The sequence below is a fragment of the Cystoisospora suis genome (assembly GCF_002600585.1).
Source record: "Cystoisospora suis strain Wien I chromosome Unknown contig_4481, whole genome shotgun sequence".
Taxonomy (NCBI): Eukaryota; Apicomplexa; class Conoidasida; order Eucoccidiorida; family Sarcocystidae; genus Cystoisospora; species Cystoisospora suis.
The window spans coordinates 1-10,721 of record NW_027157273.1 but is presented as its reverse complement, the minus strand read 5'-3'; the positions used below and the strand labels follow the sequence as shown (position 1 = coordinate 10,721).

At 54.2% G+C, this 10,721-nt stretch overlaps 3 protein-coding genes across 3 annotated transcripts in view; 2 read left to right on the top strand and 1 right to left on the bottom strand.

Annotated features, from left to right (window-relative positions):
* The window catches only part of CSUI_008131 (proteophosphoglycan related protein), a 15,736-nt gene extending 14,212 nt beyond the window's left edge, over positions 1-1,524 (top strand). Inside the window, exon 9 of the mRNA XM_068068269.1 lies at positions 152-1,524. The gene's annotated coding sequence lies outside the window, so the exon portion shown is untranslated. The remainder of the gene's footprint in view (positions 1-151) is intronic.
* Positions 1,525-5,907: 4,383 nt separating this feature from the next.
* Positions 5,908-8,523, top strand: CSUI_008130 (uncharacterized protein). The gene has a single exon (XM_068068268.1). The coding sequence runs from the start codon at positions 6,552-6,554 to the stop codon at positions 7,590-7,592; it is 1,041 nt and encodes a 346-aa protein (XP_067919751.1). The 5' UTR covers positions 5,908-6,551; the 3' UTR covers positions 7,593-8,523.
* On the bottom strand, positions 7,306-10,721 carry CSUI_008129 (surf1 family protein). The gene has a single exon (XM_068068267.1). The coding sequence runs from the start codon at positions 10,680-10,682 to the stop codon at positions 8,922-8,924; it is 1,761 nt and encodes a 586-aa protein (XP_067919750.1). The 5' UTR covers positions 10,683-10,721; the 3' UTR covers positions 7,306-8,921.

Here is a 10,721-nt window from a genome sequence, read left to right as displayed (position 1 = left end):
GGAAACGACCACCTCCACCAGTGGAAGGGGAGCTCGGGGGGTGGAGGCATACTGATTCTCTACCACAGCCAAAGATGCGCGCCTGGTCAGATCGCCGAGTGTGATCACCGGCGTGGTCTTCCGTGTTATGATTGATGGTATTTGCACGCAGGTCCTAGTCGATATTGGATCGCGTATCCATATCTTGAGCAAAGATGTGGCAGAGCGCTGCGTGCGATCGTTTTTTGAGCACGGAGGAGAATCTCGTGATGAAATTTGCCAACGGTAAAACGGACACCGGAGAGGGCTATACGGGTCCACTGCAGATCGGCTTGACCAGCAGGCGTGGAGCCCTTCTCGAGCGGAGGCACTGCTTAGTTGCAGAGATTGGCTATGATAGAGAAGACAAACCGGAGACGGCATTCAGTACCTGGTTCGGTTTGTACGAATGGAGCGTTATGCCCTTCGAGCTTGCCAGCTCACCCAGTGTCTTTTAGCCGGTGATGCACGGGGCGTTGGGAGATCTGCTTGACAAAACTGTGGTGGTGTACTTACAAGATATACTGATCTTCAGCAAATCTGCGGACGACCACGAGAGGCATTCACGAGAGGTTCTCAAAAGATGAAGAAGTTATACACTGTCAGAGTTCGCACTCTGGCCCGGAAAGTGATGATCGCTTAACAAACACTCCATTGAGTCCTAGGTATATCATACGAGGAACGCTCGTTCATCTGGGAACCACCTCTCCAGAAGCTAGTATTTCTGAGACGTGAAGGGGGGCAAGTTCAAAGATTACTCGATTAGTATGTTAGGCAAGTGTGGGGAAATAGGGTGAATATAATTTGAGTACTAAGTATGCGAATAGAGGGACACGCCCTACGGACCCCAGCCTCAGGTAGAAGAAGCTCATGATAGAAATATGGACGGAAGGAAAGGAAATCAGCCAGGCAGAAACTTGTGAAAGAAGTCTTGAAGCTCCTGTCAGTTTGTTTCAGTCCTACTCCCAATTGTACCTAATAAGATGATGTTTTGAGTTCAATTCGTGATCAGATTCCAGTGATAGTAACAGGGGGAAAAGAAAGATGCCTAAAGAAGTGAACAATTTATCGGTGTCGGGGTCTGGTTATTTTTCGGGGCGGTGTGTGCGAGAGTGGGTGATCTTAGAGCCGTGCGACCCACCCTTCGTAATGGACCAACGACGATCTCGGAGAGAACGGGCAGAAAGAGGGAAATAGACACGAAGATTTAGGGAGAAGTAAGACAAGAAGAAGAGAGGAGAGATGAAAGAGGTGAGAGAGACAAGGAATTTCGAGTCCTCTAATCATTAGGGACAGGGGCCAGGAGGCTTGAGGAAGGGTCCCTGAAGGATCCAGGGCTTCGCCTTTCCGAAGAATGTGTGTGTACATGAGTGTTCGTGACGAGAAGATTGTTGTGCTTGAGAGACAGCCGTTGAGTACGGAGTTCACCGGGGAAACCGGGTCCTTTTTGATTTAAATTTCTCGAATAGTGTGACGACTGTGAGGATTGGTGGTTGTGTTTGTGAGTTCGACGCGTGTGAACGACCCTTTTTCTTCTTTCTTTGAACTGTTGGCTCAAAGACGAACTTCGGTCCGTTTAAAACAGCGTTGGAGTCAAGAACCGTACTCCGGTGATACAAGGATCAGACGAGAGGACGCTGTTATCCAGCTTGAGGCCCAGCCTGAGGACCACGGAAAGGGGCAGAACGGCCGACCAGCCTAGCCCAGAGTTGCACACCCAAAGTTCATGGACCAAACTCGGGAATTCCATGGCGGGCGGGTGCAGACAATCACCAAAGACTGGATCCGCTCCAGAAGGGGGGGTGAACTGTCACCCTCGCCTCGTAGGTGGACATCGGCACGGATGGGAGCCTAAGTAAGCCCATTTCGGACAGTCCGATCAGCGGCTGAGAGCGGCCCAACTTGAAATCCGTGACATAAACTATATGCAAACAAAGGCAAATGCTAAATTTGTTGCAGATCTGTACGCTTTTTGGGATTCGTGCTGTTTACTGATGGTCTGGCAACACTCCCGAAGAAAATAAAAGCATGTTTAACTGAAAGACTCCTCTCTCAAGTAAACAGGACGGTAAGCCGTTTTATGGTCTTGCACCTTACTATAAAGTGTTTGTGCCACAGTTTGCATCCATTGAATTGCCTCTGACACTTTTTCTAGGAAAGGATGCACCGTCCGAGTGAAGGGGATGTGAGCAACAGGCTGTGGACGAACTACGGAAGTTGCTGTGTCGTCGGCCTGTATCAGCGCTACCTGACTTCGAGAGAGTGTTTGTGCTATACACCGATGCGTCGAACGGTGCTTTCTAGGATGTGTTATCTCAGGAGGACGGGGGACGGGAAAAACCAGCTGCATTCCTTTCCCCCTCTCGTGCCCTTTGCCTCCAATCAAGACAGAGCTTTGCGGTTGTACCGGGTGCCTGAAACCGAGTGCCTAAAAGCCCTCCCCGTTTTAGCGCCGCTGTTCCGATGTCACGCGGTGGACGCGAAGGGGCTGCAATCTGCGACCTGCCTTACTGAAAAGAGGGTTTCAGCGGCAACGCAGATTTTTAGGCTGTGACAAAGAGAAGCTCAGGGCACTAACACAGCTGCGCTCTGGAAGACCACCCACATCCCCGGACGGCAATCAGCTAAATACTCCGGTGGAAGTAGAACCGCGAGGCCAAGCCAACGAGGCTAGTAGGCCTGCTAGTAGCGAGAACCAGGCAAAAGACCACTCTGAGTGCCAGCGAAAAATGGTCAGGGAGGAATAGGAAGAACCGAAACTTTTCTCTGGAAAGCTCGACTGGGCCTCCACGGCTGGACAATTTCCCCAAAGGGGGTCGTTACTTGAAGAAATGCGTAGTGAGCGAACCGAGTGTTCGGTGTGGGATCGGAAGGAAAGCAATCTCTGTAGATTACCGTGAAGGCGTGTGAGCATTAGACGAACTCCCGTGTGTGAGTTCCTGTCCGATGAGGAAGAGGACTTCTAGACGAGTCTAACATATAGTTCCCGAAGCCTTCGAAGTGTGAGGGTGCAGCAGTCTGTGAATGAGCTACCCGTACTCGAGCGACTTACATCTGGCAGTGGGTCAAGAACGAGGGAAGTGTGGCCTTGTCATAGATGAGCCTCGTAGTGAAGATTAACTTAGGGAGAATCCTAAAGGAAGGATTCCCACTCTACGACAATGCCTTCATGACACACAAGCCTTGTGGACAACGGCGGTTGACAAGCTCCTGTAGAACTTGGAACGTTTCTCTTGATATGGCCAAACGCCCTGCAGCTTCTGTGCGTTAGTAGCAACTAGGGTCGCCTGACGTTTAGATGTTACGAGTTTGTGTCGTGGTGCGACGGAGAGCCTGTGTAACTATCGCCTGTTAGTTGGCTCCTCCTGTGTGAAGGCCGAGCCTGTGTGGCGCGACGTTGAATTGCTGGACAGAGGAGTAGTGGAGCTGTCAGGTCTGAGTGAGTGACGTCTAGCACAGATTGATTTAACGGAACTGACGTTTTGAGAATTGGGTAAAGGGAATGTGAAGCTTAGCGCTCCGCTTGTGGCACCACCGTGCCGTAAACTCTTCCCTGTCTCTTGCTTTCTGAGGGCTGTCATCGTCGGCCTCTTCGGAGAGAAGCCAGTCTCCGCCTTGCCCCGACTGGCGGCGTTTCATCGGACCCACCTCAGCAGTTGCGTAGGTGATAAGGGAGGACTACGCAGATGCTTCCAAGCGGAAGCTAACATGGAGGTGTGACATCGATGGCGACTCCAGCAACGTAGAGCATGTAGCAGGAGGACCCCATTTCTTCATCTTATTCCTCATCTGGTGGGAAACGAAAGCGGTATCACGCGTGTATGTCCCCGTAACGGCGCGAATTCAGATCATGAGAATGATGCACGGCTTCGTGACCGCGGGCCGCCCACGGGTAAACATTGAAAGCCAATCGTCTGAAATATGTGTGGCATGGCATGGACAGAGATGTGCGTGAGTACGCTATGACGTCCTGCTCGACTGGGTATCCGTCGACTGCTTCATACGTCAGCCCACCCACGACAGTCGGACAGACAAAGTGGACTATTCGTACGTTAACCCAGATGCCCGCTTTTATGTGGGGGGTGATAGGGATAAGTGGGCTACTTATCTGCCGATGGTGGAGTATGCATATAACACTTCTGCCCATGCGCTCACCCAAGCCAGTCCGTTCTCACTGCTGTACATTCAGACACCGCACGATTTCCCTGAGCTCCCGCGAAGTAAAAGTGAGGACCGCGTTGAGCTTCTGGAGACAGCGGCACAGCGTCAGGCAATGGCCGAGACGTGCCTAGCAAAGGCGCGGCGGGTGCAGAAGAGGAACTTCGGCCGCGAGCGGCAACATGACATATGCAGTGTTGGTGACCTTGCTTCTGTGCTCTCTTGGCTTCTGCGACAACAGGAAAGGGGGGAGACAAAGGTGGGTCAAAGATGGTTTGGACCCTTTAGCATCAGTAAGTGTATCAGTGATGTGGCGTATGTTGTTGATTCTCCTCTGTCTATGCGACTGCACCGCACTGTAGATGTATGCTTCCTGCGCCGGTTTCGTGCGTTCTGCGCCTATTCGAGCCTGCTCTCCCAAAAAGAAAACTCCGACAGCAGCCGCGCTGCAACAAGCACTAGCCGGCCGAGGTGGCAAAGCAGTCAGAAGGACAAGCCGAAAGGGCACCCGCACTCTGTCGAAGCGCTTCTTTGGACGCACGGCTGCACCAGAAGTGTAAAAGGGCGGATGGGGGGGAGTTTCTTGTGAGATGGGCCCGGAACCCGGTCAGACATGGGAGACCCGTAGCTTACTAGCAGATGTGCCGACACCTGACGATCTACAGCTCCTGAAAGAAGCGAACGCTCGCTTTAGGACCCAGCCCTTAGAGGCGCGAGGGTAGTGTAATGCGTCTGTGGTGACTATGTGCTGGCGACGCATATGCCTGGCTGTAAGCGTTGTGATCTCGCTGTCCAGCAAGGTAGGTCGCGCCCGCCGCGCGCTGTATGGAATGACCGCCCTACTGGGGCAAGTGTCGTGCAGGCCCCGCCCTGTCGCAACGGGGCCGGACAGTTGGAAAACGTGTACAACGAACCTTCACAGTCACCATAGCTAGTCTTTCGTAATACAGTGAAACCAGAGACGTAAGTTTCAGAAAGGCCTCGGCCGCTCACGAAAAAGAAAGATGCGGGATTTGAGGTCACTTCTTCTTTGTAGCCTTGGGCTTATTCAATCACCACGCCACTCCGTACAGGGCGCATGGGCGCACCGCTCAAGAGCACAGGGGAGCTGCAAGCGTCCCGAAGGCAGCGCAACACAGCACACCTGGCTCCTGTGCGAAGGCGAACCGGAATTATCGATGAACCGAACCTGTTACCTCAGCCTCTGGGGACACAGGCGCATCCCAGTCTGGGGGCTGCGGCTACTAACGTACAGCTGCACGGGTTGTAAGGAAGATCAACTGTCACAAAGCAAGTGAAAGCGACCCTGTCGCTCACGGCCTCGCGCTGCAGACAGCACACGCCGGGGGATCGACTAACGGCACGCCACCAGCGTAGCGTTTGTCACCGGCGCTTGTAGTGAAATCCGATACCCCTCCTGGCCATCCTCTAAGTCTGCGGACCATTCGAGCTTGCTTTGCTAGCCATTTCATCCAGCTCTTCTCCAAATCAGTGTGGCCTGGTGTTTCATGTCGGCTCTACCTTTGAGACAACCCTGGAGAGCGCGCAGTAAGCCTTCTCACGCAGATAAGGGTTGGGGAGAACGGCATTGCAGCCGTCTCGCAGACGAGCCGCTGACACGCGTGGAGCCGTGTTCGCATGCGGTCTGCTCGCTTTTTCTCAATGCTGGTATCCGTGAGGCATCGCACATGGCTCATGCACGGCCATCGTACTTTGTTCTGTCATTGTTCACTCTTTCATGTGACACTCCAAAGATGCTGGAGGCACGGAGGGTTGTGTCCGGTGTAGTCTCTTACTCTGTTCAACGCTCCGGGAACAGCTCGTGTGTAGGCGTTGTTAACCGTTCCTAGACACCTTCTCGAACCTCAACCGAATATTTGTCCCCGGTTGGCGGCGACGGGGCCGGCACCCTGATACTCTTCTGTGAGAGTGGACTGACGGCGGACGTGGGTGGCTGACCTGCTTACCTGCAGTCTCGTCGTGCCTCTGTCCATCGAGCCTTCCTTTTGTTGCGCGGGAACAAGGGCGCTGAGCTTTCGTTCTACGTGCTTGCGGGCGCCGGTGCGGACTGTCTCGGCTTGCCCTGTTTCATTTCCGTAACTGTCCGGCAACGTGGAAGCCCAAGGATTCCGCTGGAGCGCGATCCGACATCGCGCTGCCCTCAGTTGTCGCGGGTGATCCGACACGGGCAGCCAGTTTGCGGCTGAGCTTGAACAGTACTACTGGTTGACGCCACTACGTTCTATTTGCAGTGGAATTATCCGCTAACAGGGAATTCTGAGTGCTGTCTTGCGAGAGTACATAACAGGGAGTCTTTCTGGCTCCCAGCTAGGTCACTGCCAGCGACACTTTGACGGGATCCCTCTCACTTGTTGATGGAGACACGTGAGCAGCAGCCGTCCCCTGATTCGTATCAGCGGAACTCGAAGCGGTCGTTTGCCTCGGTCGGAGAAAGGCGAGAAGACACTCTTTTGTCGTGTGTGTCTCCGACCCCAGTTGCCCGCCTCCTGTGTTACCCGCCCAACGCCAAGGCAGCTGGCACACCAGCAGAAAATGGGGATACGGCGGCAGTTGCTTGGAATCCGGGCGGACCGGTCGCAAAGCGACAGCGTACTCTTGCACGAACTCCTGCCTCTTCGATTGGTGGAGCGGAGGAGTGCGTGCTCTGCTGTCCAACTGCTCCTCTACACTCTGCGGGTGTTCGACGCACTGATGGCGCTGTACGGGGGGATGAGCAGGGGCCATTGGAGAACTCAGTAGATGATGCCCATTCCTGTAAGAGTGGCTCTATGGAAGTCGACCTGCTGCCTCGGACGGAGGCGTCGGAGTGTGTTCGCTCTGTCCAAGCACCAACTGAGGACGAGAAGCCTACAGGCGGACCCGAGTCTGCGACGAGCGCCCTAGAAACTTTGCACTTCCCATCAGGTTCGCGAGTGCCGCCCATATCGGGAAACGGGTGTTACGCAATCATGCCTTTCAATGAGTCCAGCCCGCTACTCGAGCACGTTATCTCGGGAGAAAAATCTTCAACGGGGGTGTCTTCTGAGTCATTTGGGAAAGCCCTACCGCTTTCCCAGATGCTTAAGCATCCGGCTGTTCGTGGCCTGCTCGCAGGCCAACCTGCTGACCCCCTTGAGGAGCTTGGACGTCAGAGCGAGGGCTACTTGTTTGCAGAAATGACTCGTAGGTGCGGACAGACGGAGCTACGAAGAAACCCCTTATTGCACGCAGAAAGAGCTGCCTTCGAAAAGACTGATGGGGCGCAAGGAGCGCGGTTACGAACTGCGTTTGCGGGACAGGAAGAGTTTGGTCCCGCCGCAGGCGAGCGGCGGTGTGAACAGAAGCAAAATGCCAAAGATGACATCTCAGAGTCGGTCGACGAAGCTACGATGTTAGAGGAGGAAACGTTGTTTTGATGTGCATCCGAAGCAGCCACAAGAGTCTCGGAACGACTTCCACGTCTCTGCTAAACATGACAACCCCGCACTCATGGTGTCTCGGCGTGAAGATCCGCGGTGCACATTGTGGTGCAGTAGTGTGATATGAGAGACCCTGTCGGAACAACGGCGAGAGTGGTCTTGTAAGGTGTCGCTTGAGCTGTCATACTGCGGCTTGTTCTGCAAAGAGCCTGCATCCAATGCGCTTCGATATATAAGTATCAGCGCAGTCTAGGGCACTGTCGCTGCTGTAAAAGGACGAAGAAAACAACCCCATGGTGGAGTATGCCTGCGGGAGGTTCTTTTTACCGACACTAAGGGAACGCTGTTAGTCATAGTCACCGTATGTTTGAGTGACATTCGATAGTCCGTTGAGTGCCTTGTCTATTACTCCGTGGAGCATGGGAAGCAACTCATGGCGCGCAAGTTCTCAGTCAACTCGCCTTCGCACAGCTATTGCAGGCAACGGCGGACTTCAGTGCTTCCACTGTCACCATCCCCGCAGGAGTCCAGCTAATGCTTGTGTGAAGAGGAGGGAGGAGGGACGTGTAATACTCGTTGATACCTTGGAAAGTTCAGGTTTAGATAGCGCCTTTCACGAACTGGTTTGTGAGTTTTGCTTCAAGACGAAGTACGACCCAGGGGTCTGCAAGCTGCAGGACTTTCGTGCTACTCCCGCAAACCTGTCTGGTGTTGTCTCGTCTGTGACCATGTCAACGTACCCTAGCCACAAGGCGCCTCTGTGTGCATGTTTTAAGACTCGATTCAGTACGATCCCAGCATGGGTGTCCTTCCCCGAGAAAATGCTTTGACGCGAAGTGAAGTGCTCCCCTCGAGACAGAGTCATGTTTCCTGCTTCGAGGCAAGAGTGTATCTGTATCCACCACAGGAAAAAACCTTTGACTAAGACGTTAAGTTTGCTTGCTGGTTCGCATAGTTGAGCACGGCTTGGTGTGTCGCAGTAACAGGGTAGACTGCAAACAGCGGAGTCGCGAACGGTTGCCAGCACGCGCAGTAGCTCAGCCGACAGCAGGCAGAGGCAAGAGATAGGAAGAGCTTTTAAACAGTCCACGAGGATATCATATGCGGCGCGGACATGGTGCTAAGGTGTGCCTTTGGACCTTGAACGCCACACTTCTGTCTGGAATGTCAAGGCGATGCATAATAGTTCACCCCATTCCTAGTCCAGTTACTACAAAAGGCCAGGGATCATTCGACCGAACTGAAGCCCCCCTTCATTACTCAGCTCACTCGCCTCCATCGAGCGACAGCCCTCGATCTCCGTGAGGCGCATTCCGCTCGTTTCGATTACCACCTCCAACGCGAGACCTGCACAAACTTGTACAGCGTCATGCTGGCTGCACATAGAGCCATTACAAACCACTGACACGCGTAGTTGAAGTGGGTATGCTCATCTGCCCAAAACAGCAGATAGTCATCTCGGCGCTTTTGCTGGTAGTCCGAGAACCTTCTGCGAACTCCAGAGAGGCCAAGGAGCGCAACGGGAGACGACGGGTCGTGCAGACCTGGTACGCTCTTTGAGACAGTTGCGGGACTGGCTAGCGGCTGCGAAAAAACTTGCGCACTTGGGTCTTGGCTCGTGTCTGAGATACCTGCAGAACTCATCGAAGGAGTCAACAGCCCGTGCTGGACATTTGCTTCCGTTACTTCTCCATTGAGCAAACCCTGTGCAGTTTCCAGAACGATGCGGGAGCTCGCTTCTGCATGGACACCAGGTGCTTGCGCACGCGGGGGCCTGCTGCCGTCTTTGAGCGTTCCACGCCTCTCCTGTGCCTCCAAAAGATCTTCGTCATACACGATGTCGTAAGCATTGACAAGCATGGCCGCGCAGCTGCGTCTGTTCTTCACTGATCCGGGCCTCAGACCGTCTACCAGGTCTACCGGAACAAGAAAAATGAACTGCCCTTCTTTTGAGCGATTACCAGCAAGCAACGAAGACCAGGTCGTGTTCGGCGTCTCGCCAGGGTCCAGGACGCCGCGGACGGTGACCCACCCGGGCGGTTCATCTCTCGATTGTTTCTTAAACATGTCTATACCACACGCTTGTCCCCGCAACGAGCTCACAGACTCCCCGTCATTCAGAGCGGCTGCGCCTACCTTTAGATTCATCTCCCGGACACACCAGGGCCCCTCTCGTCGTTCGACACCCCTATCAAAAGCAGGCAGCCTCGCCTTCTCTATGGGAAGATGACCTTTATTCACCAGAAGAGTACTGCCGTCTTCTAGGCGAAGTGGTGAGACAAAGACATAGCCGGGAGACCCAGGTTCAAGTCCTGGCCTAGGACCAACAACAAGCTCCGTAGAAGTATCTAAGACACCGCGAACAACAACTGGGCGGTACGCCCAGAGAGCCAGGAGACGAGATCGCTCCGATTCCAAACCATGGGCGTCTGGTGCACAGCCTTCCAGTGCTGTTCCCGGTCGTGGCGCTGCAGTCAGACCAGGGAGCGAGAGACAATAAGTCGAGGGGAGAGAAACACCCTGCGAATTCTCCCATTGTGCTCTCACGTCTCTCTCGGAGATCACTCGGTCTTCTTCTGAGAGTGCGGACTGGCCACTATGACTTCCGGCCTCCTGTTCGGCGGCGTGGTCTGTGCCAGTCCCTTCCCTGTCATGAGCAGTGTCGCTCGCAGGCGAACTATCCGCGCCGTCCGAAATCTTCTTCCCTCCCTTCTCGCCACATTCTGCTGGCACCCACGGAAACGGTTCGCTCTTGATCCACACGGGTGGTCTGCGGAGTTGTCGGCGACGGTAGTCAATGAGCTTCTGCTTCCACTGCATACGACTTAACTGCCACACACCCAAACCGGCTAGGACGCAGGTACCGAGCATACCGACCCCTAGAATCCACCAGCGTTCGTTCCCCCGGATGCCATATTGTCTATTTCTCACAGAACGCAGGACCGGGCTCGTTACAGGATCTTGCAAGCGGACCAGCCTGACCACCACTCCTCCTTCGACTTCCTGTGGGTTCGGGTACCGGACAGAAGACGAGGAAAGAATCTCAATGTCCTTCTGCGTGCACGGAAGAAGGCGCTGGCCGGGCATCGTCCGACCCTCAGCACGGAAGGGCAAAGCAGGCGGTAG